The sequence below is a fragment of the Carettochelys insculpta genome, chromosome 12 (assembly GCF_033958435.1).
Source record: "Carettochelys insculpta isolate YL-2023 chromosome 12, ASM3395843v1, whole genome shotgun sequence".
NCBI classification, from domain to species: Eukaryota; Metazoa; Chordata; order Testudines; family Carettochelyidae; genus Carettochelys; species Carettochelys insculpta.
Window position 1 is genome coordinate 14,399,798 of NC_134148.1, and position 25,953 is coordinate 14,425,750.

The window sequence follows — 25,953 nt, forward strand, 5'->3', positions numbered from 1 at the left end:
GTAAGTCCTGTGGTTCGGAGGGGCAGCTGGGGAGGGTTAAGCCTGGTAGTGGGTTGGGGCCATGGGAGGGGGGCAGAAGGGTTAAGCCTGGGGTGGGTTAGGGCTGTAGCTGGGGGGTGCAGTTGAGCCAAAGCTGGTGCATAGGGGCTGAGCCAGGGCCAGGGGCAGATTTTGAGTTGCACTTAACTCACCTTAATTTGAGTTAAGTGCAACTCAGAATTGCACATTTCAAGGGTTTACTGTAGTTAATTCATTTGCTGCTAGCTGTTAGGTGACATGGGTGTGTATGCTCATTGCCATAGCAAAAAAAATGAACCCCTCTGCCCCAAAATTCCAAGTCATCCGAACATGGTTTGTTCACATTGTTACCATGTAATCTTGATGCCTACCAACAAAATTATTTGAACAGTTGCACTGTCAGAAATTCTAACAATGGGCAGCGGTTATTAGGGAGCAATTTTAGAACCATCCCTCCCACACACAGCCCTGAACAGTGAGGCTACCTATATTATGGTACCGTTAAGTTTCTGTGGTTCGCAGAACAGGACAATATGGATCAGTTCTAAAAAGGCTACTTAGGCTACCTACTAAGCTCTAAAAACCAAATTAAGAATTTCACATTCATGGAGCAAAGGCCATTTAAGCTAGAAGTATTAAGAAAGATGACTATAAGAATAATTAAGCCCTAGAATAGGCTTCCAAGGAAGACTGTGGAATCCCATTCACTGGAGATAGTTAACAATAAGTTAGAAAAACATCTCTCAAAATGGGCCTCCCTCAGCACAGAAGACTGAACTAGAGGACTTCTCAAAGTCTCTTCCAGCCCTACATACCTCTGTGACTATGTAATAAATACACAGCAGCATGAACTACTTGTGTGCCTTTGCTTTCAGAGCGCTTCATGAATTTATGCTTTGAGATTCAGTGATTTTTTTAAGTCACCCATCAAATGATTTAGAACTGAGTCCTCATCTTCCTTTTCTAAATACCAGCAAATTAAATCCTATAACCTTAGCTACTGAGGTCTTATGAGAACTCTGACTGCAACTAAAAGGTTAAATTTATGAAAGCAGAAATATCCTAAGACATTGAGTGTAGAGGTACATGAAGTTTTTTTTTCCCCTAAAAATAAAAAATGCAATTATAAGGTGATAGCATGTGCAATGGTTCTACAACCTAATCAATGGCAATATGGTATTCTGACTTAAGTGGTTCATTACAATATTCAGCCCTGATTTCCTGAAGATGACAGGGTTACAATAGACAAGTACTGAATAGTAAAGTCCATCCATGACTAAGGTTCTCAGATTACCTCAATTCAACATTTTACTATATTAAGCCTCTTTCCCCACTCTTCTGTGTACATATAAAGAAGGGAATAATTTGGAGACAAATACAGTAGAAACTCAGAATTATGAACACTAGATTTACAAATTGGCTCATCAACCACAGATCTCATTTGGAACTGGAAATACGTAATCAGGTAGCAGCAGAGACAAAAAAGTAAATACATTATAGTACCACGTTAAATGTATACTAGCAATAAAATTTTAAAAAACAGATTTGACAAGGAATTTTTCTGTGCTTGTTTCATTTAATTCAAAGTGGTTAAAATCAGCAATTTTCTTTTGCATAGTAAAAAGTTTCAAAGCTGTATTAGGTCAATGTTCACTTGTAAACTCTTAAAAGAGCAACCATAACCTTTTGTTCAGACTTATGAACAAATTCCATTTCCAAAGTGTTCTTAATGGAGGTTCAACTGTATATAAAATACTGAATTTTCAGAGATGTGTTTATCTGCTTAGTGTTTGAGACTTTTCTTTCAGAAGAGGAAGAAAAATTGAATTCCTAGCAGAAGAAAAAGTAGAAGGCTGAAAGAAAGAGCATGAACAGTCTAGCATTTTCATAGCACAAAAGACTCTCAACTGCAACTTTTGAGCACCATATAAAAACCTAGTATTCAAACTGCAAATCAGAAACATTTACTTTAATATATACAAGGTACAACATATATAAAATGTATTATAATTTAAGTTTCTGCACCGAAATTTTTTTCTGCGTCTTCTGTATTTTCTTTGACTCTTTGATTTGCATTTTAACTTGATCTTGTAATTGTGAAAAGAATGCTTGAGATGATTTCAAAGCCTTGTCTTTGCCTTCATCCTGTCAACAGACAAAATGTTTATTATAATACATGACGAGTTAGCAACCATTCCAATGGACTGATTTAATTACACAATTACTAGATAAAACACTTTTTATTTTTAATATACTGCTGATGTAATTGAGAAGTTATTTGCTTTCAGCTGCTATGCCAACTTCGGTTTTGTCATACTGGAACTTCAAAAGACTTAAGTATATGTTCTCGCTTCATGCACATGCTTAACACCTGTAAATGAGAAATATGTATGCAATGCCAGAAGTGAATCTTTGGATATTATCAGTCCCCTCTAGAGAAATGTGGACTGATTATTTATTTATTTTACAAAAATAAAGAGTATAAATGTTTTATCTGTATCAAAGAAAACTTGTTGCATATGGTCTGTCACTATTTTAAAAACCTCTAATAGTAGGAATTAATGTTCTCTTGTACATGGTAACTCCCCTCACAAATTATATAGATTTAACATTTTACTATTTTCAGGATAACACTGTCAATATTTTCATGTTACAAAGAAGTCCCACACAATAAGTATTTGTTTTTTTAAAATACTTATCTGATTTTTTTTGTTTGAATTTAAAGTAGTGATCTGAATTATATATATATATAGATAGATAGATAAAGTTTGGGAGCATGGGATAGATAACATCAATATATAGGCTGAACATCTCTAATGTGGCAAATCCGTGATCCAGCATGATTTCAGTTAGCTGGATATTCATTTATCATGGGTGTGACCAAGTTTCCAGCAGTCCCATAAAGTTTATTTACAGCCACCAGTCCTGGCTCTCAGTGTTTTGCACAGTTATGTAGTTTTAATATACCCCCTAACTGTCTTCTAAGAACCCAGTAAGCAGTAGAAGAGTTGGTTATACAGCTAGACAACATTGATCTCCTGGGGTTGAGCAAATTCTCTGATTTGGCACCAGGCAGCTCCTGAAGATGCCAGACTAGAAGGGTTCAAACTGTAATAAACACTGCAAGTATCAATAAACATAACTGGCCAAACTGCTCTGTTTTGAAATTAAATATTCACACCGTGGGTCACATTTTCAGTCAAGGAAGTGCTCATCCCAGATGAGAATAAAAAGGCATCCTTTGCCTTCTATCAGTACTAGGGCTTGATCTGGACAGAGCTAGTCCCTAGCACAGGCTAAAATAGTCTTAACATCCCAGAATCAATACAGATGTTGGAATTTAGCAAGGTGCAGGAATGCCCCCCAACTACAGCTCATGAGGTGGCTGCACAGGAAAGATAATCGGATAGGAGTTCTGTGACAGTGCAATCTATTTGGGTGCAGAGTTGCTTTACACTGGGGTGAGGAAAGAGGAGCAGACAGTGTGCAGCCCAGCACTGAGAAACGAATATCTAATTATGGCAGATACATGTGAAATGTACTACTATGTAAGGCAGTCTTACCTTGAGCAAAGTTGTTTTGCCTTCTTTGATGAGCTTTTTTAATTTTGCCGCAGCAGCTTGTTTGCTGAGTTGTGTCTTTTTTTCTGATTTTGCTTTTTCCAGAAGTTTTTGACGCTGTTGCTTTTCCCGGAGTCTCATACGTTTGTGAAGCTTCTTCTTCCTTCGTTCTCGTTTTTTGTCTGTAGTGGTTTTTTCTCCATCTGTTTTCATATCTCCAGCTTTACTCTTTTCCTAAAAAGACAAAACTGCATAACTTTGGATCCAAAAGTGCTATCTGCGCTAGTGATGAGTACACACACAATGGCTACCTTTGCTATGCATCTCATAGACTAGCCAGCAGAAATAACACACTATTCATCTCACGTACAAAGCAGTTTGTGTTTATTTCATCTCTCCTGTACCCAGCTTTCTGCAGATGAAAATGTACCTGATTTAGTAAAACAGAGAAACCCAAAGAGCATAATTCACTCAGACTAGCCATGGAAACTGAAAATTCTTACAGATTACATCATGCAAGTATATTTTATTTTCCCCTCCCTGCCTTAGTTTTTTTCCTATATATGCACCCATATACCTATGGGAAAACAAAGACAGGAGTAACTGACCAAAGCTAGTGTAATGCAGATTAAGAACAATAAATTTCTTAACAATAAAGCATATGAGTCGGCACAGCAGGGTAGTTTTCAAAAACCTGAAAAGGAAGCTCAGGCTTTCTAGTATGTGGCGAAGAAGACAATTTTATCTAATTAAGCCAAGCTAGCTTCTCCAGATATTACTATACTGGAAATTCTTAAGTCTCTATGAAGGGGGTTCCAAGAAAAGTGTCACAGAAAATGAGTTCTCTCTTCTGAGGGTGCAGGGTACCCTCATTCTGTAGCTCTGGATTAATTTCTTACCTTAATCTCCTCTGGAGCCAAGAGAGCTGCATCACTAACACTAACTGGTGCTACTTCCTCCATAACTATAGCTGGGAGATTTGAGACGATTTTAACCTCTGGCACAGGCTAGAAAGAAAGAAAGGAAGACTATTCATGTACATGATCATATCATAGCAATATATAGTAATAAGGCTATGTCTACACTAAAGCATAAAGTTGATTTTAAGGTATTTAGCTTGATTTAAAAATGTTACTGTCTTCACTGCAAATATCATTAGGTCAATTTTAATGGGCACTAAGGTTGACTTTCTCGCCCTGCCTCACCCCAACAGTGTGGTGTAATGCCAACTTTGAATTTAAAATGTCAAATTAGTGCTAGTGTGGAAACAGTATTACTTTCTTTAAATCAATTTTATTGGCCTCCAGATTTTATTGGTATCCCATAATGCCCTGAATGTGTCCATTCTGGCTTCTTTCACGTCCGCTGCTCTCCAGGTACACAGGCAGTAAGAAACAGGAAGCCTGGCAATTTGAATTCATTTCCTTTCTGGACAGCATGGCCATCACACCTAGCCATGATCTTTCAGGATTGCAAAAGAACCCCAGCATAGAGCCATCAGGAGAACCAGGATCTCACAGCGGCTGGCAGGCTAGGCTCCTGCCCCACCACACCCTCTGGTGGCTGGGCTGTGGGGACCATGCTTGCGGACAGCAGTACATTCTGCCCTGCGCGGGGCGAATGCTTCTTCCCTGCACATAATTTAGCTTCCTTAAGTTTTTCTTCTCTTCTTATGCCACTACTATTTCTGACAGGATAATGGCTCCTTCCAGCAGCCACTAGACAACAATGCCCTCTGGGATTATATCCTCCTCTTCTGTTTAGGTCTTGAGGATTCATAATGAGTCTGGAGTAAATACTTCTAAAGGTCTCCTAGCCTCATGTTGGAGACGTCAGTGCAATGGCCTCCCCAGAGCATTCCTCACTTCTGTGTGGTGAGGACTCTCTGATTTCTCTCTCAACTTCAAACCTGGCTCCTGCAGCCAGATACAATGCAAAAGTGGTAGTGTATCTTCTTTGTGAAGAATATGAAGTCTTTCCCTAGTCACATGGAGCCAGTTTGTTCCACTGGGGTATCATGGGCTTCAGCTTCTGAAGCCCACTTGTTTGTTATTTTTTCCACCAGGAGAAAACTAGTTGAGCAACCTGTTGACATGGTTCAGTCAGCTGGGTGCTCTCAGAACAAATTTGGTAAGGTTATTTTTTTTGAAGTAACCGTTCGTTAAAAATGGACAGAATGAAACAGAGAACACATTTGGTAACAAGGTCCGTAATGTGGATGACTCAGTTTCTCTCATCGGAGAAAAAGACTTCTAAAAAATAGCCATTTCTTTTCAGTGGAAGGGGAATGAGCACAGTGCAATCTGGGAATATGACATCACACACCCACAACAACTTGTGGGGCATTTTTTCCTCATAATGCACGATCAAAAAAAACCCAGAATGCCCCAGGGCTGTGGGATAGGTTCTAAAAATGCACTGTTGCAACAGTCAAACTTTGACAATTTAGCAATGATGCACTACGTTGACTTTGTGGGCAGGTGCAGGCACTCAACTTCAACTGTATACAATGCAGTGTTACAAAGTTGACTTTAATAAATGTGACTTTATTTCATAGCGTAGATATAACCTAAGTGAATTTAGTCACAGTGAATACATTCCCATTTATATAAAGCCTGATTATAATGTTTCTGAAATACTCAACAAGCAACTGCATTGGAAGTATCCCTTAATTTATACTTATTTCCCAAACATATTTTATCATATGGTGCTTAGGAAAAAGTGGGTAAACCAATGGACTCACTGGTTTAGGTGTGAAGTGGAAGTTGGAAAGAGCATCCAATTTTAGGAAGAGCGAATCCATCATTTTCTGAATTTCAACATGTTCAGGATTTTCTTCCTCTTCTTTTTTTTCCTGTTAATAATAATATAATGTTAATAGTAACATCTGTCATAAAGAAACTTGCATATAAAGTTATTAGTGCACTTTATAATGCTGGAGTATGCAGTTTATACCCATTTAACAGATGGGCAGAGCCTTTCAGGCACAAAATTTGTATCTGAATCCAGTCCACAAACATGGTCCATAGATATAAAGCAGATAGCCACAGATTTGTACTACAGATGGGTAGACTGAGCCATAGAGAGTTTAAATGATCTTCAGTATGTCAATAGTTTGGGGAAGATTTCCAAAGAGAAGATGTGAAAGGCACCCAATGTGTACTGAAAACCAAGGGGACCTAGGTCCCCAACTCTTACTTGTGCATTGAAATAAAACCTCTCAGACTCAGACCACCACTCAGGACCCCCATTGTCTCATAAGACTCAGATTAAATTCTGTGACAACGTTTCATATTGTTAAGTGGTTGTGCAGCATAACTATCATGTTAAATTGGCTGGAGAAGGGGCAGTTAGGGAAGCATAGGCTCCTACACATTCAGTTTAAACCAAATTTGCATGTGAATATCTGTGTTGCTCCGAAGTCCTGCTAGAGGAGGTAAAGAAGATTAAAACATCGGCTTTATAAGACCAAATCTGTGATGTACTAAACTTCTAATATTTTAATTGATTTGAAGAATTTGCATTATCTATGACTTATAATGGTTCAGCTAAATATTCCGATGATACAAACCAAAATAGCTTAATCATAATAAGAGAACAATTATATCAACCATGAGTTACTCAAAAGATGGTCCAATAGTATCTCCAATAGACATTTTTAAAGTAACCATTGCTCTAGAATGTAACTTCTATTCATTTTATACCACATTTTAAGAAAATGACTCAGTCCCATCAGTTTTTGTTCAAATTTAGGAGTAAATGTTGAATTTAGCATACCAGTTCACCTGTCTGGTTGTACTGATTGAACACATCAGGATTTTCCAATACTCATGGCAGTTTCAGGGTTAAAAAATAAAAATGGAATTTTTCACACAGTCACCGATTTTTCCAGCCAACAGCAGTGTCATTGTGTGCATGCGTCCATTCTCATGACTTACTCGGTTGAGTGTCAAATATTCTTGCTCATAGATTTCAGCAAGACTCAGTTTGCTCTTTTCATGATCTAGAGTTAGACGCTTCTTGTATTCAAAGGCATCCTCTTTTGGTTTTTCTTTACGTATTACATCATCCCAAGCCTAAAAGAAAACCATAAAATAGTTAAGATGCAATTTCATCAAATAAGCTTCAATAAATCATATTTATACATTATGCGCTATCAGACATCTCGTGTTGTTTCAGCCAGGGACATTAACTTGATTTTCCAACACTGTACTGAAGCTAACAGCAAAGAGCAATTTCTTATACAATGGCAGCTACCATTAAGTTTTGCTACAACTTTGTCAGTTACTAAATATGATAGTGCCTTTTAAGGAATTTCACTTAGGCCGTGTCTACACTAGCCAAAAACTTCGAAATGGCCATGCAAATGGCCATTTCGAAGTTTACTAATGAAGTGCTGAAATACATATTCAGCGCCTCATTAGCATGCGGGGAGCCGCAGCACTTCGAAATTGACGCGGCTCACCGCCGCGTGGCTCGTCCAGACGGGGCTCCTTTTTGAAAGGACCCCAGCTACTTTGGAGTCCCCTTATTCCTACCTGCTCATAGGAATAAGGGGACTCCAAAGTAGCCGGGGTCCTTTCGAAAAGGAGCCCAGTCTGGACGAGCTGCGTCAATTTCGAAGTGCCGCAGTCCCCCGCATGCTAATGAGGCACTGATATAGCCTTAGTGCAAAAAACCCCACACCCTGCTAAACAAGTCTGAAGCATAGACACCCTAACCCACTCTTCAGTCTTTTTTTTTTGCACAGATACAACCACAGATGATATACTAATTAACCAAAAATAAGCTTCTGAGAGTAATTTTGTATAAACTATGAAAACAGCAGTATGATTTCTGTGCAATTAAAATTTCTAGTCTACCATAAAAACCTTTTTACTCACACATTTTGTCTAATATATTATGAAAATAATATTCTTGGTCAATATTCTGAGCAGAGATTATTAAACAAAAATCTACAAATCCATTACATACACACACATACCCTCCAAAAGTCCTTTTATAGTTGAATCTGTAAACCGTGAGGGTAATTTTAATGAACTAATTGAGATATGTTAGAGTACACAAAGCAGATGGAATGGAGTAATTAAGAATACATTATCAGCATTAAGCAAAAGTAATATTATATTTCTTCTGGAAATGCTCAGGAGAAAAACTGATATATAAAAAACTTTAAGGACCTTATACTCTTGCTTAGAATCCATTCTGGCGGGCGCCCCCACATCCCAAGTCAATGCAAGTGTATTTCAATGTACTAGACAGCGTTTAGGGCTAATTTTTGTTAAAATACTTAAGCTTCCAAACCAAATACATAGGCGAAGTCAAATCTTATTAACCTGATCTTTTATCCTCTGTTTGATAATATCTTCAAGCTGAAAGGTGGTTTCTTCTGTGATCACAGGAGCTGAAAAGGGCAAAAAAACCAGCAAGTCTGAAATGTTTAGAAATTTAACCATTCAGTAAATGAAAAGAAGATTAAGATGGAGATACTATTTTTGCCTTGGTTTTAACTGGTTTTGATTATTCTATAAACAAAATTAAAAAACTGATAGCAATGCTAGAAAAATATACAATATTTCAGAGAGGCATTGTTGGCCTGAAATGAAGACGGACCCTATAGGTAAACCAATATGGTTATTTCCCCAGGAAAGAATGCATAGTGTGAAATGGTGAGAAAGATAACCAAGTTGTGTTTGCCTGTTAACTAAGTGGATCACAAACAATGTGTCATTCTCATTTGATTAAGCTTAGTTTCTATCTGAAAAGTCAACAAATTTGGCAGAGCAATTAAATGTGAATGGAGGGAAATATAGCCTTATAAATATTCAAGGACAATTCTAGTCTGGGCATTGTCTGGCAAACTAGGGTGGCTGTGAGGAGGAGGAGGAGGAGGAGGAGAAGAGTTGTGCATCACCCTTTACCAGTAAAACAAATTACCTAACATAATGCCTGAAATTACAGTATTTACCCATTCTGACTGCGTGGTCAAAGAGCAAAGATTCCTCCAAAAGGCTGTTTTCAGGTCGTTTTTGTCCAGTCACTTCTCCTGTAAGCTGCCAAGGTTTTTCACCTAACAACTCTTTTTCTAGAGATTTAATTTTTTCATTCATCTGAAAGATGAAAATTTCCTGAAGTTAAAAAAACATTTGTTTTGCAGCAGCCAAACGGAAATCAAGTTAAAGGAAAGATATCTTATCACTCCAGATAGTTTTAGATTCTATTTCCTTATCTTTCTGTAAATATACTATTATCAGAACATATGCTCTTCAAAAAGATTTCTGACACTTTCAGACAATTTAATGATGTTTAAACATGCAATCAGTTTATTAACAACACACATCTTTGGCTCAAGTCTTAATGGAAAACTCAAACCAATTGCTAATAAAGGGGTACTAGAACCTCTTAAGTTACCTTTTCCTGCCTTTTCTCAAAAGAAGATTTTATTCCAGTGGGATCACTTCTCTTCTCGACTGGTATACCTGTACTGTCTTCTTTTTCATTGTCCACTGGTAAGTTAAAAGTAACTTTTTTAGAGACTTCTTTAGCAGTCTCATTCTGCTCCATTACTTCCACTTCACTATTTTCTTCAATCCTATAAACATGGAAATGCCATTATTGTTACATTTATTGTTTAATATATTATAGAAGCCATGATTTAAAAAACTCTTCCTCACTTTAAGTGATACAGCTGGTCACCTATTATTGCATCTAGTTACAATGCAAAGATTCTCAAAAATTTTAGTACCTTTTCCTTAAGACTTAACATAATCCTTTCTATCTAGTGGAGATATGCCTCCCAAACTGAAGCAATATATCATTAATTTAAGGTAAAGTCATTTAGTCAAAACCCACAAAACAGCCTAATGATTATTCTTTTCTCAGTCAAAAAGTTGTTAATTAAAGAACATGTTACATTGATGTTACAGAAAGCCAAAACCAAGCACACTAACCAATTATGAAATGCTTACTAAATGTTTTATAAAGGCTACTGTTTCCTTTATAGATCAGTGCTATCTGTTCAAGAAATGGTGTCAAATTGTCAGTGACAATTCAAATAACTAGGCAGATCCCATAGAACAGTTACAAATCATTCCAAGCGTACATACCCATCAAAAATGCTGCCATCTGCATCCTGCTCCTCTTCAGTGTCACGTTCCTCTTCATGACTCTCGCTGTCATTAGCTAGGACATCACTGTCATCAATGGGGTCAAAGAAATCATTATATTTCAAATTCCTAGAAGTTTTAGCTGCCTGGGAGAAGAGAAAATAAGAACTTAATCATTGAACATAACAAGTCTAAATAACCAAGAATCTTTCATAACCCTGTGGGCTATGTTTATATGCCTACAGTGTAAGATCTGCAATGGAATTTAGTGGACTTGAACATTTATCACTTTTCTGGTAGACAGTGGCCTTCGGACAAGTGACACATGTTTGATGTTGTCAATTAATAATCAATTCTATTTCAATTTGCTGCAAAATCAAGGTGTGGAAAAGCAATGAATGTGTTGTTAACCGACGTATTTGTTGAACAGTGTGGGGTAGCTCATAAATCCCCTGACGACATCACACATGGCTCTCATGTGCATCAATTTATCACTTGCAGAAGCACTTTATTTTTCTTGTATCACATCTCAATTAAGATACTGAAAGAACAGAACTGTCAAACAAAGATAGTTAAGAAAGCATGGAAGTAATTTTAAGCCAAACTATGCCAGCACAAGTTTATTCAAAACCTTATAAAATCCTATATGAATCCTGAGAGTCTCTGGGTTACGTTAAAAGGGATAAAATACAAGAATTGTCATGCTAGGGGTCTACTACAGACCACCTACACAGGTAGAAGAGGTGGATGAGGCTTTTGCTAAATAACAATATCATCCAAAGTGCAGGATTCAGTAGTGACCAGGGAATTCAACTATCCAGATATATGCTGGAAAACTCACGCAGCGAGGTACAGACTATCCATTAAGTTTTTGGACTAACCTGATGACAAGTTTTTTATTTCAGAAGGTCAAAAAAGCTACTCAGGGGAAGCAGTCCTAGATTTGATTTTAACAAATGGGGAGGAATTGGCTGGGAATATGAAAGTGGAAAGTAGCTTGGGAGAAAGTGACCATGAAATCATAGAGTTCATGATTCTGCAACCGAAATAGCGAGAAGAGCCAGGTTTTCAAATTTGGTTAATAAAAATCAATACGTCAAGAACCACAATGGACGTGAATATGAGACAGTCCTTAATAAATAGTCAAACTGCACTTTTTGTCACCCCAATTTTAAGAACAGCGCACACAAAGTTTGTATCAGATAGTTAAGTTACCCCCATCTCCGCCTCAATACCCAAATCCACCCCCTACCCCAAGCTTTACCCCCCATCCTGCAAACCAGCCCCCCAGTCCCCAGGTCTAAGCCCTTCAGCTCCACCTCCCCCTGCCGTCCACCTCCCCCATCCCCAGGATTTACCTGCCTCAGATGCTCTGCACGCTGCGCACCTCCCCCAGCTGCTGAGGTATGAGGTGGTGGCTCGGAGCCAGTGCCCATCCCGCCCCACTTGCAGCACAGGCAGATGGTGCGGCCTGGGCAGTGGCAGCGCTAGCGCTGAGTGCTGCAGGTGGGTGCTTCTACGCGGGTGGTGTCAGCGGGGAACGGGGGACGCAAACAGCTGGCAGACGAGTGGCCACCTCTCTTCCTCCTTTGGCTGTGGCTCTCCGCTGCAGCTGGAGCAGAGCTGCCCACTGTCTCCCTGGCTGCCGCCACCGAGCGCGGCACCTGGGACAGACTACAGCAGCCAGGCAGCGCTAGCCCATCGGGCGGGAGATAGGCAGCAGCCAGAGGAGGCTGAGGCCCACCCAGGCTGGGAGCAGAGGAAGCGACGCTGGCCATGGCCAGGGGTGAGCCAGCTGCTTTCTTCCCCCATCTCCCTGGCATGGTCGATGTATTCCAGTGGCTGGCAGGCAGCGGGCTGCTGGGGGAGCTGGGTTCCTGCTCTGCTCCTCTACTGCCTCCTGTTTTTCATCATGGCTCTGGCAAGGGAGCCCCACTGCCTCTTCTGGGGCTCCTTTACCTCTGCCAGCTTCCTCTTCTAGGGCTCCCTGCTGCCGCTGACTCCTCCTGGGGTTCTGGAGGCTGCCACCACTTAAACAATGTCTGCAGTTAAAATGGAATTTAGTTTTTTTGTTTAAGCGGCGGCAGCCTCCACAGGTCCAAGAGCTTTCAAGAAAGATGTGGAGAAATTGGAGAAGGTCCAGAAGAGAGCAACAAGAATTATTAAATGTCTAGAGACCATGAGCTATGAGGGAAGACTGAAAGAACTTAGTTTAGAAAAGAGAAGACTTAGAGGGGACATGATAGTGGGTTTCAAGTACCTAAAAGAGGGTTACAAGGAGAGAAATTTTTCTTCTTGGATATGGGCTTAATCTGCAGCAAGGGAGGTTTAAGCTGAACACTGGGATAAACTTCTTAACTGTCAGTGTAATTTAAACACTGGAACAAATTGCCTAGGGAGGCTGTGGAATCTCCATCACTGGAGATATCTAAGAGCAGAATAGACAGACATCTATCAGGGATGGTCTAGAGATGGTGCTTGGTCCTCAAATGAGGGCAGGGAACTGGACTAGATGACCTCTCAAGGTTTCCTCCAGTTCTAAAGTTCTATGATTCTACATCCTCCCCCAAAAGAAATCTCCAAACCCTTACAACAAGCATATGACTCATCCAAATGACCATGGGACCATGTCCTTTCTTCTCTCTACCTCTCAGAGTCTGCCAGTTCCTCCTGTTTTGTCTGAAGTTGGGCCCCACTTCTGCTATTTGATCAACATGGGCAGACTCCCATGTGCATGAAGAGTCCCAAACACCTTCAACAAGATGCTGTACAGTCGTAAGATGCATCCAAAGGTAGAGATTGTAAAACTCTGAGTAGGGACTTGTTTATTTGATCCCATATGTTCATAACATATGTTAACAGAACAACAGATTTTTAAGTCCAGAAGGGACCATATTGTCCTCTTGTCTGACCTGCATAACACAGACTACAGAACTGCATAGAGTAAATCCTGCTTTGAGCCCAATAATTTGTGGTTGAACTAAAGCATATCTTTTAGCATCTGATCTTGAGCTTAAGGTTTCAAGTAATGAAAACCTACAAAATCCTTGTTAACTTGTTTCAATGGTTAATTACACTTTTTAAAAAAGTCTACTTTTAGTTTCCAATTTGAACTGCAATTTTAAGTCTGTTTTTAAGCTAATCTAAACTTTACTGGATTGTGACAAAAGTAGAAATTTCCAGTTCTGGATGCACACATGCTTACCTTGATTCTCTCTCTTTCAGGTTCTTCTTCTTCTTCATCATCATCAGAAAGAATATCTTCAAAATAATCAATCTCCTCCTCCTCCTCCTCCTCATCCTTCTTGCTTTCTTCCTTCTCTACATCTTCCAAAAAGGCCTCCATCTCAGCCAATTTGAAAAATTTATCATCCACTATGGACTTTTTTCTTGATTTTTTCAAGGTAGTCTTCTTCAACTTTTGAACCTGTTGTTCTAACTCATCAACATCAAAGTCAACATCTGAATCATCATCACTACATATGTGTCTTTTCCTAGATCTAGATTTATGTTGCTTTTCTTTAGCCTCCTTTTTATCCTCAGTACAGACAGATTCTGCTTCCATGCTATCTTCCTGTTCCATTTGCTTATCACTGCTAGTATCTGCCCCAAAGTCATCCTCTTCTTGAGATGGGAGAAGGTAGAGATCTTTGTCTTTAACATCTCTATCAACAGCTTTCTTGAAGTAGTCTAGAACTGCATTATTCTGTAGTTCTATTTGTTGCCAGATCTGTTCTTCATCAAAGTTTTCTATCACCAGTTCTTTTAAAGGACTCCCACAAACTAGTTTTGGCCCCAGTGCTTTATGTAAGTCATAAAGAGTCTTTGTCAATGAACTGAAGTCTGCAGCCAGTCCATCTTGCACACTGATAAAAGAAATTAAAAAAGCACTGCACATAAAGATAGTAAAATGGAAAAAAAAATAAAATTCAAACATCAATTATGAAATTTGTATTACGACAAATCCATTTTCCAAAGGGAAACTTGTATAGCCTTAATTTTGTTTCTCTTTTCAGTATTTGTTTACCAAATCATTCCTCTCTTGCTTCTTTTATGTCTGTTCAGCGTTTTCACAGCAAAAGCTTGGCTGCCCTTCTACAAATGCAGGTTTTATCTTGTTTATTACACAGCATTTGGAGTCCTGTTAGTAAAATCCCTTGAAATTAAAGTATATATCAACGTGAAGTTTTACAATATGTAACACACACTGAAGGTACAGAAATGAAATGGATCACGTTTCCCTTATCCAAAATTTGCTTAGAGATTAACTATTTTGTCTTATTTTTCTCAAAAATGTTTGTTTTTGAATTTTCTTTAAATTCCAAATACACTTTTGGCAATCTATTCAAAATAGCTCAGAAAAAACAAAGTGGTCACGATGTTTATAGGTGGGACCCTATCAAATTCCTGGTCCATTTCTGATCAATTTTACGGTTATAGGACTTTTTAAAATTGCAAATTTCATTATTTCAGCTATTTAAATTCAAACCCTCCTGATATTGTAAGTCTAGTGTTGTGACCCACCGAAAGGAGTTGTGGGGGTTTTGCAAGGTAGAGGAGGCTGGGGAGAGGCTGAGGTACTGCTATCCTTACTTTTGTATGCATGCTGGTGGCAGTGTTGCCTTCAGAGATAAGCAGCTGGAAACCAGTGGCTGCTGACCAGGAAAACAGCTCTGAAGCCAGCGCTGCCACCACCAGCAGTGCAGAAGTAAGGATGGCATGGTACAGTATTCCCCTCAGTCTCCAGCCACCATTATCTGGCTGCTTGGCTCTCAAGGCAGCAGCGAGGAAGTAAGTGTGGCATGGTATATGACATGATATTCTGCACTCCTGCTAGCCAATAATCCCGAAGGCTGCACAGAAGTAAAGGGATGCAATACCAGGGCCCCCTGAAGTAGCCTTTTGTGTCAAGATTTCCAATTTGAGAAACACTGGTCTCCCCCAAAGAATCAGTTAAGCATAGGATAAAACATGCAAAAGAATAGATTTCATGGTGGGAGATCAGATTTCACAGCCCATAAACACAGTTGTCGTATGTGGAAGATCAGAAGCTGCAGCCAACAAGTGCCTGACAGAGGGTGAACATTTTGGGTTCTATTTGGGAACCAGCGAGTGGGCAGGCGCAGCCCACCCACGACTAAAAGGCCCCTCTCAAGATGAGGGGGAGCCCACAAAATGACATGGACCAAAGTAGTTTTGGGGAACAACTAAAAAGAAAAATAGGGACAGGAATGAAGGTCAAAGGTTTAAAACAAGGGAGCCAGAGGGGGACACTGAGCAGAAAACTCCGGACAGCGCCCACTGCTCCTCGAAGGCATCAAGGGAGCCAGTGAACACCGCCCAGAGGAGCTCTGCCCAGATTCGTGAGCAGAGGGAGGAGCAGGAATAGGCCCCACAGTCGCAGGCCTCCCCCCCGGCCAGCCTCCTCTCCCTGGTGTTATAAATGGCTACTTTGGCCATAGCCAAGGGGAGGCTGACGAGAAGGTCCCACGACTTAGTGGGGCCATGGATGGGGTGTGCCAAGATCAGAGGTGTGGGGAGAAGTGCAGCCAGAACCTCAACAGGAGGTTCGGGAGGAGCTGGAAGAGGGGCTGCAACCTGGCGCACTCGACACAGATGTGACCCAGGGTCTCCCTCACAACACAAAAGGAACAAGTGTCCAGGAGGGGGGTGAACGGTGCCAGGTACACTCCCGTGTTCACTGCCCCATGGAGGATTCGCCAAATGATGTCCCTGGCGGTCCATGGGACTAGGGTGGAATAGAGGCTGGCCCACCGGGGCTCCCCACCCTCCAATGGCGTAGGCAGTCCCGCCACTTGTGGTCAGGGCGGGACGCAAGGGTGGGGAAATGGAGCATGTGAAGCACGAGCGTGTACAGATGACATCTAGGCGCGGTCTGGAAGGGGACTGGCTGCAAGCCATGCAGCCAGCTGGGATGTTGAGGCGGGAAGAGTCAGGGGGGTGGGTCGTGGGGCCGGGGGCCAACAGAGAGATCCAGAGGGTCAGGAGTTAGAGGGGGGCAGGGTACACCCTCTCGCAGGAGCCGGCGGAGGTAGACATGAGCAGCAGACAGCAAGGCGGCCTTCACCTCCTCGAGCATGCGCCAGGGAAAGAGTAGGGTGGAGAGCCCCATGCACCAGGCGAGCGCCGGGGCCTCCATCCAGTCTCCCCAGTCGTAGTCCAGGATGTCTCCAACCCTGGCGATTCCACCCAGGACCAACTTCTGGGGCTCCGCCGCCTGCACACGGAGATAGGGGTTGTGTAGCAGGGGCTCCGCAAGGAGGTCTTCCCCCGCGGTGGCCCCTAAAGACCTGGAGACCAAGAGCAGCCACCAGGTGCGGAGGAGATCCTGGTAGAAGACCAGCAGCGCTGAGAGGTCTCATGGATGAACTCTCAAGTGTAAATAAAGGAGCTGCTGGTCATAATGGAGCCCTCGGAAGCGACGGAGGAAAGCGTGCGCTAGGGAGCTCCACACCGGACCACCAGCACCATTGGTGTTAAGGAGTCCCTACAGGGCCCAGAAGCAGAAGCCATTGACCTGAGTGCTTAGGCAGGTCAGGCCCTGCCCCCCCTCCTCTGTGGGGAGATGCAGAACCCCTGCAGGGACCCAGTGCAGTCCTGACCAGAAGAACTCCAGAACTACCTTCTGGAGGTTGGCCATGAACACCAGGGGTGGGACCAGGGTGTTGAAACGGTGTCAGAGCACAGACAGGACCAGCTGGTTGAGCACCAGTGCCCTCCCAAGCAGGGAGAGATACTGGAGCAGTCCCATCCACCTCCACAGCCGCTCAGCCACCCTGCCCTCTAAACCCTGCCAGTTTTCTGGTGGGGACGGATGCGTGGCAGATAGAAAGACGCTGAGATACGGCAGCAGACCCACACTCCACCTAATGACCTGAAGCATGGGTGGGAGGCAGCCCGCATACCATCCAGCCCCGACCACCAGGCCAGAGCTCTTGACCCAGTTGACCCGGGCGGAGGAGGCCACCAAGTAGACAGCTTGGCAGGCCTCCAACTGCGCCAGGTCGCCCAAGTCCTGGACCATGAGAAGTACATCGTCGGCGTACAGGACCAGCCAGAGCTCTGGCTCACGAAGCACCAACCCCGTCAACCTTCGATGAAGGAGATGGAGGAAGGGTTCGATGGCCAGAGTATAGAGCTGGCCTGACAGCAGGCAACCTTGATGCACTCCTCGGCTGAAGCTGACCAGAGTGGTCAGGGTCCAGTTGAGCTTGACCAAGCACTCTGAGGCAGCGTACAGCACCTGGAGAAACCTGACAAGGCGGGGCCCGAAGCCAAAGGCCTGCAGAGTGCCCAGGAGATACCCGTGGTCCACCCTGTCAAACGCCTTCTCCTGGTCCAAGGACAGGAGGGCAAACAACAGACTATCCTACACCCAAGATCCAGGAGATCCCAGACCAAATAAAGATTGTCAAAGATGGTACGGCCCAGGACGATGTAGGTCTGGTTGGGGTGAACCACATCCTTCAGCAAATGAAGGGGATGGCTTTGGCGATGATCTTGTGGTCTGTGCTGAGGAGTGAGATGGCATACACATCGACCTGCAGCCCCTGGTGTTCAAAGTGGCAACGATGAGCAGCGGCATGTGCTGGGCTGGGGAGGATCCTCACCGGAGGAAACACCAGCAGCCCCCATGAGGCCCTGCAGCAAACCGTGACTGACGCCGAAGGTGAGCAAGGTGTCACAGAAGCTGTGGGCCCGCTGGTAGGCTGTGGTGTTCCTCCTCCCGGTCCCTCTTTCAGGAGGGCCCTCACAGTCTCCAGGACGATGTGGAAATCTCCCCAGCACTGAAGGGCAAGAATCACCTTGTTCTTGGAGCCACAGATGTCCTCCAAGAACTGGCATGTCTTGCCCCTCAGCACGTCGGGTGTCTGAGCCTCAGGATCCAAAGTGCCTGTCGGCCAGACGTCCTTGCAGGCCCTGTGGCCAACAGGGAAAGTCGGGCAGGGCTGGATCCCTGCCACGGGATGAGTGGGGATGGTGGAGGGAGAGCAGCCCTAGAAATGCTGGGAGAGGGCAAGAGGAAGGACACCTCCCAAGGAATCACAGCCTCAGGGGCGGTTAGAGAGACGAGGGTTGGAGAGGGGCATGGAAGTAGTAGGGGTGGGGGCAGGGGTCACATGGGGGAACAGGGGTAGCAAAGGTATTAGGGGAAGGGAGAGGGTTGGGGGAGGAGTAGGGGAAGGGAGCCAGGGGGGTTAGGAGGGAGAGGGGGTTCAGGTTTTGGGGTAGGGCGTTCCTCAGAAGAGGAGATGGGGACAGGGGCGGAACAGGCGACAGGGATGAGGGGGTGAGGTGGGAGTGTGGGCGATGGGGGGGTATCAGGAGTGGGGCCTTTAGAAGGGGCAAAAGGGGAGGGAAGATTAAGGGTGGGGTGCAGGCGCCCCCAATTGTGGGCACCAATGGGGTGGTAGGGCCAGCACCGAAGTTTTTGGTGCTGTGGGAGGCGGGGTACAGGGGAAGGTCAAACAAGCCCAGGGCGTCCAGGGGCTCAAAGACCGCGGCTGGGAAACCAGTCTCGGCCGGGCAGGCGGTCATTCCCTGCAGCGTCCCAGGATCAAGAGGGGTAACGGCTGAGAAGACAACAGTGGCTGAGGGGAGGGACAACAGAGGGGGTGGCTGGGTGTGGGCAGCTGGCCCACAAACCTCCAGCAACAGGCTGTCCACATCCGAGGTGGCCGAGGTCAAACCTAAGGCCTCAACCTCCTGCAAGAGGGTGAGGCGAATGCCCACTTCCTCCAGGCATCCCTCTGCGGCGGTTGGGGCAGCGGTCAGGACAGAGTTGGAGGCAGGTATCGGCTCAAGGTCGGCTACCATCACTCGGCTGGGCCCAGGCTCTGGGGTAGGAGGGGTGACATCCTCTGCCACTTCCACAGCGGCCTCAACCACCTCCGGCCAACAGTTAGTTGCCGGGGATCAAGCAGGGGGATCGGGGCTGTCAGCCCTCTTGAGCGCTTTGCGCGACACATCCACCCCATCCTCTGACAGGGTGGAGTGCCGGGCACGCGCACCTCACTTCTTCCTCTTCCTCCTCACTAGTACCCAGTCCTCCGAGAAGGCGGGCTGGGCAGCAGCGGCAGAGGAGGAAGGGCCACGGGAGGAGGGCAATGATGAGGGGGGAAGGAAAAAGAGAGCGGGGCAGCGAGGGAAAGGAGCAACCCACCCTGGGGTGGGCCCTGTCCAAGTCCCATCACTGGTCCTGCTGTCCTCTCCTCCGCAGGCCCAGCATGAGTGCCTGCTCGGGCATCAGCACCTGCCTTCTCTTGCTCCCCCGGCGCCTGGGCGCCCTCTGACACCCAAGCGGCGGTATGCTCCACAGTGGGAGGAGGAGGGGCAGTCGCAGGGGTCACCACAACAGGGGCGCTGGTGGTGGTGTGGCTGGCACCCTCCCGAGTGTCGGGGGCCCCGGGCTCCTCCCTGTGCTGAACCAGCGGGCAGTCCCTCTGGACGTGCCTCGTCGCCCAGCACATGAAGCACCAGGCCTCTCCCAGGGTGCAGAACACCCGTTACTGGGACCCTTGATGAGGCGCTAGTATAGTCCCCTCCTGGGCGACCCCACCTTGTGCCACCGCCGGCAGCAGCTGGACCCGTGCCTGCCGACAGAAGGATAGCACACGGCAGAGGGTGGGGTCCTTGCAGCCCAGAGGCGGGGGACTCAGGACTGACAAGGACCGTCCCAGGCATGTGAGGAAAGGCAGCAGGGCGGAGTTGGGGTGGAAGGGAGGGACAGAGGAAAACACCACCCGCAGGCCCAGGTCCTAGAGCGGGTCAAGGGGCACATGGACACCGCTGACTGCCAAGCCCCTCTCCACTGCCACCTGGGTGGCGGCCTCCGACGCCAGGAAAAAGACGACCTTCCTATACATACGGGAGGCTGCCACCACGGCTGCGGGCTCCACCATCCACGCCATCACCCACATGTAGGTCTCCACGTGGGGCGAGGCCAACACCATGAGGCAATGGACCCCGTGCCTCCTGGTGAGGGGAGGGAAGGGGCCGCGGCCATTGGGGATGGTGTTCCCATCGGAGGCAGAAGGAGCAGGGTGTGAGGCGGCCACCACCTGGGTGTAGAACCTGGAGGCCAAGGAATTGGGGCCCCCAGGATCGGTGGAGGGAGCACGGGGTTGGGAAGGAGGGAAAGCTGCAGCAGCTGTTTTTGCAGCGGGGGCAGCAGTCCCTGCCACAGGAAGTTTAGCCTTCCGGGCGGGTCTTTTGCCCTTCTTGGTCCCCTGGCCCTTCCTGCCCTTCCGGGGGTGGGGGAGGTGTTTCGGGGCAGGGTCAGCAGAGGAAGACACTGTGGTGGGAGCAGCAGGAGCCCTGGAGCCCGAGCTCGCGCCCTCAGCTGCCACGAGAGTAAAGTTTCCGGCAGCCTCAGACCGATCAGCCGCCGTTGCAGAGGTGGAATGGGGGCATCGCCGGACAACACCCCAGTGGGTGTAGACGCCATGGTGAGGGACACAGGAGCAGGTGGTTTAATGGAGGGTGGGGTTCTTAACAAGGCAGGAGAGGAGAGGGGAAGGAGGTAGCTACCCCTCTCCCACCGGCCGGGCTGAGGACCCGGTCAGGTGGGGGTGGGGCAGGAGGCGAGAGGAAGGAAAGGCGAAGGGGAGGGGAAACTAAGAAAAGCCACAACTCCCAGCATGAGATGGTGGATGGCTCCTGCTGCTGCACTGGGATGTGCAGGGGATTCAATGTATGTTCGTGTGGGGAGGTGAGTGAGAAGGAATGGAAAGGGGGGCCTCAGGCACCTAACAAACAAAAGGAGGGGAAGGGGTCATGGGCACAAAGGTGGGGAAGATGAGGGAAGAGAAGGGGACGTAGCAGAGCTAACCAGAGGGGGCAGGAATGGGCGGGGGCTGTAGGGATGAGTGTACCCATAGCAGCTGCTGCAGAGCCTCGGCCAGTGGGGGAGGAGGCAGGGGCAGATGGTGATAGTGGTGGTGCCCCAGTGGAAAGGGCTCCAGTGGCAGCTGAAGAGGGGGCAGTGAAGGAGGCGGTGGTGGCAGCAGGGACCACACCCCAACGCCCCACCCCAACTACACAGCCACCCTCCTAGAGCCCCAGTGGGGAGGGGCTCCACCCAAACTCACCCCCCACAAACAAACCACTCCACAGCAAACTGCGGAGGGGAAGCCCAACTGCTGCCCAAGACAGCCCCTTACCTCCTCCGGAGCGATGAGGGTGCAGCAGCCACGAGCTGGCAATGTGGGCCCAAAGCAGGAGCCAGCAGACTCCCCCGCAGAAGATGGAAAGGGGAAGGAGGGGCTACCCCCTCCTCTGCCAGCAGCCAGGGCAGCAAGAGTGTCCCCCACACACCACACACCCAACAGCTTCAGGCACTAGCTGGGGGTTGAGGGAGAAGCAGCAGCCTGCCCATGGCAGGAGAGCAGGGGAAGGAAAGCTGGCACAGAAAGGGGCCAAAGAGTAGACCTGAGAGAGGCCAAAAAGCAACAGCCAAGGCTGTCAACTTCCCAACCACAGGGGCCCCCAAGTGGGCTCCCAGGGGCAGACTGCTGTCTGGAAGCTGCAGAGGTTCACTAGGGGGCCACCCCCAAACACTTTGTGTGCTGGAGGAGCTCTTTTTTTGGTCCCCTCCTAAGCTCCCAGAGGGTGCAGGCCGGATGGGCAGCTGGGACCCGTTAGGAGTCAGCCAGCCACTGCTTGCAGTCGAGCATCTGCGACCAGTTAAGGCCTCCAGGCTCCCTACAAAAAGCTTTCTCCAGGCAGCAGGAAGACGAGAGCAGTGCCTAGAGAGAAGGAGGCTGGAGGATTGGAAGAAAGGAAGGACAGGACAGGGTAAAGTGAGGTGACACCAGCCACAAGGTATCAGAAGGAAGTGGTAAGTGAAGAGACCCAGGGAAAGGTCGCTGCTGTGTGGCACAGACAAAAGCCCTACTGGCTCCCTCCATTCCCTAGAGTCCCTGGGCTGGAGCTCCCCCACCCTTCCCCTGGAGGGGTACTCAATTTGGGCCAAACTGGGGCAATTTGAGACTGGGGGAGAGGGTCCATCTCCACTTAAGACTGGTCTGTGATGAAAATGCCTTGGTAAAGTGACATCCTGGCCTTTGGGGAGCCCCAGGCCAACAAAGGGGCCTCTGTGAGTCTGGCAGGCATGCAAGGAGCTGCCTGAAAGCACAGGACCCCTAAGAAATGGATGAGGGGTCTGTCACACCTGGTTACGAATTTGGTAGGGCCCTAATCACAGGATGAACCTAAGATCCCCAATCCTGCAACCACAGTGCTGATTAGAATTCAAATATACCTAAAGTCTTACTCACATATACAAAGATCTTGTCATTTATAGGGTTTAAAAATATCTTCCTCTGTATGTTTCAATGACACAAAACTTTTTTTTTAACCTTAATTCAATCGACACCTGAACAGAAGGCCACAGAACTGAGCTTTAACATATTTAAATTAAATCTTTCCCTGAGTGACAAAAAATTAAGAACATTTAGTTTTATTTCTACAGTTAAATGATTCATTTTAATCATGCAAGTGAAACTTAGGCACTTTCTCCCCAAGGCAGAAGACAAGATTAAGTGAGCTAATTAACAAAACCCAGACAATCATAAATCTTGGGGGGTGGAGGGGGTGAGCAGAAACACAGTTCTCCCAAATCATGTTGCTTTAATATTTTAAAAAATTTATATTTCTAAATTTTTACATTCAGATCACATTTTCGAGCTTTCCCCTGCAACCATGAGTGACATAATTACTTTCATTGTGTTATCTTTTAAGTTTAGTGTAACACTAGCACTGACACTGTGAGATTTTTGGAGCCCTGTTAACATTCCTTCTGGGGCTGCTAGTTGGAGGACATGGCACCCTTAGATTGTAGATCCCTCGAGGCAGGATTGCCTTTTGCTCTGTATTTGTACAGCACCGAGCACGAAGGAGTCCTGGTCTACGACCGCAGCCCCCAAAGAGCTTCAGAAACACGATAACAATTAGTAAAACAGATGGCTCACTCCAAACAGCAGAACAGCGGCTCAGCGCTCGCCTGACGAAAACCCCGGGGAGCTCCCCCACGAGTGGGGCAGGCAACGGGGCCGCAATGCGTCGTTACCCAGGGAAGGCACAGCGGGAGGCAAAGCGGCGGGGGCGGGGGGAAAAAACTTTCCCTAGGAACCGAGGGGGCAGGACGGGGTATCGGAGGCTCCGGCGTTCCTCCAAGGGAGCGGCGGCGGCGGCCGCCCCGGACCGAGGCTGCCTGAAGCTGGGGGGAAATGGGGCGTGTCACCTGAGGAAGCGCTCCGGCTGGGCCGTGGCAGCACCCAACACCTTCAGACACGTTTCCAACCGCCGGCGAGACACCGCCATCTTCAGCCTCTCTCCGCAGCTACCACGTGGGGGGAGGAAGAGGAGGAAGGGACCGGGGTCCTTCCGCTAACCCGCTCCGGCCGGTCTCTCGAGCACTGGCAGAAAGGTTCCGCTCGGCGATCCTCCTTCGCCCGCGGCCGGGGGCGGGGCTCCAAAGGGTCAGGGCCTAGTTCACAGCAACGGCGCAAACGCGCCTCCCGGGCTCTTCGAGAAAAGACTCCCCGAGACCTTCCCCCCCGCCATCGCAGCCCCTGCCCGAGCCAGCCGGGCAGAGCTCCCGCCACGGGGGCCGCCTCCCACGCCAGGCGCTTAGGGTCCCGTAGGTGCTATGGAAGGGGGGAGTCCCGAGAAGGACCCCCAGGAGGCGGTTCATACTGCCAGGCAGAGTGTTGGGGGGGTTCCTTCTCCCCCCAGGCAACGAGAACCCCCGGGCAGTGCTGACGGCCTGGGCCCCCAAATGTGTCTGGGGGCGGGAGGCAAGTTTGCAAAAATTTCAGTAGTTTCCACAATGCCCAGAGCAACCCTCCTGCCCCCGCTCAGACTCTCCTCCCCCAGCCTGCCTAAGGCTCTGAGACAGAGTTTGGGTGCAGGAGGGCTGGGGGTGGAGCTGGAGGGGTTGGGTGTGGGTTGCAGGCTCTGGGATGGAGTCTGAGTGGAGCAGAGAGTGGGTATCCTCCATGCTGTGACAGGGAGGGAGTTGAGGTCATGATGGAGCAGTGGGGAGGGTGCAGGCTCTGGAGGGAATAGGGTGCACAAGGAGGTGTGAAGGGAATGGATTGGGGATGCACTTTACCTAGGGCATCCCTCTCTGACAATGGCTGCTGGAGGGACGGGGGTCTCTGGGTGCTGCTGTGCCTGTAGGATCCCTTTCCACACGCTCCCCTGGCCTCAATGCTTTCCCAAACATCCTTAGGCCCTGACTGCCACCCCTGGGCAATTTAAAATGCCCTGGGAGTGGCACCATTGGCAGTGCAGCCTGGTTAGAGTGCCTTCCAGCTGCTCACTCCAGGTCTGTCAGCTTGTGCATCTCTGCAGGCAAAAGTGAGAGAGGCAGGATATGTATGCAATGCACAGAGACACCTCCACCCCACCACAGGAGCACACATGCTGGCGGATGGAAACTGCTCTAATCCTGCTATGCAACAAGTGATGGCCCTTCCAGGCATTTCAAGTCAACTGGGACAGCTGATGGGGCTGTAGGACATGCAGGAGGAGTGTGCTGGGGGATGCAGGGGGCAGGGAGTACATGCAGGCAGAGAGTTTTGATGGAGCCCATGCTTGGACAAGGAATATCCCTGGTGGTGTGGCACCATGAGCCCATATAACTCACTGCCTATGGGCCTGTGTCTGTAGATGACCAAGAGCCACTGGCTTCTGCCATCTCCTTTTCTCTCTGGTTTGCTCTCCTCACCCTCCATAGGATAACTTCCTTTTGCGAGTCAAACTGGACATCCAACAGAGAGAGCCAGAGGGGGAAAACTTGATGAAAGATGGGGAGGGGAGCATGGCTGAGAATGTGTGACAGCTATCTCAATATCATCCTCTCTCCCACTATCCTGCACCCTGACACCCTTGCACTCATGCATTAACTGAATCTATTACACATCCACTGCACCACCTAATCTCTTAAGACCCTATTTCTCCTCCAATCACTCATCTCTGCTCTTGCACCTTTCCAGATACCCATTCCCATTACTGCAACCCCCTGCTTACAACTGTGTCCAGACACTCCCTCTCTGATCTCCAAATACCTCTTCTTTAAATTCCCAAAGTCCCTCCCCAATGGTCTTCCCCAGGAATCCTGCTCTTCTATCTTCCAAATACAAGTATGCTTACCCAGAATTCTCCAACCAAAACTCACCTTTGTATGGAATTCTCTTCTCCCCACCATTTCTCCATAAGCCCCTGACCCTCCACTCACAACA

General features: G+C 47.0%; 1 protein-coding gene across 1 annotated transcript; it reads right to left on the reverse strand.

Annotated features, from left to right (window-relative positions):
- Nucleotides 1-198: 198 nt before the first annotated feature.
- On the reverse strand, nucleotides 199-24,062 carry MPHOSPH10 (M-phase phosphoprotein 10). The gene is made up of 11 exons (XM_075006399.1): nucleotides 23,949-24,062; nucleotides 13,890-14,550; nucleotides 10,685-10,830; nucleotides 9,990-10,170; nucleotides 9,547-9,688; nucleotides 8,915-8,982; nucleotides 7,517-7,654; nucleotides 6,322-6,432; nucleotides 4,478-4,585; nucleotides 3,582-3,812; nucleotides 199-2,163 (listed from the first exon to the last, which is right to left on the reverse strand). Exons 1-11 carry the CDS (start codon nucleotides 24,026-24,028, stop codon nucleotides 2,023-2,025), a joined length of 2,007 nt encoding a protein of 668 aa, XP_074862500.1. The 5' UTR covers nucleotides 24,029-24,062; the 3' UTR covers nucleotides 199-2,022.
- Nucleotides 24,063-25,953: the final 1,891 nt, after the last annotated feature.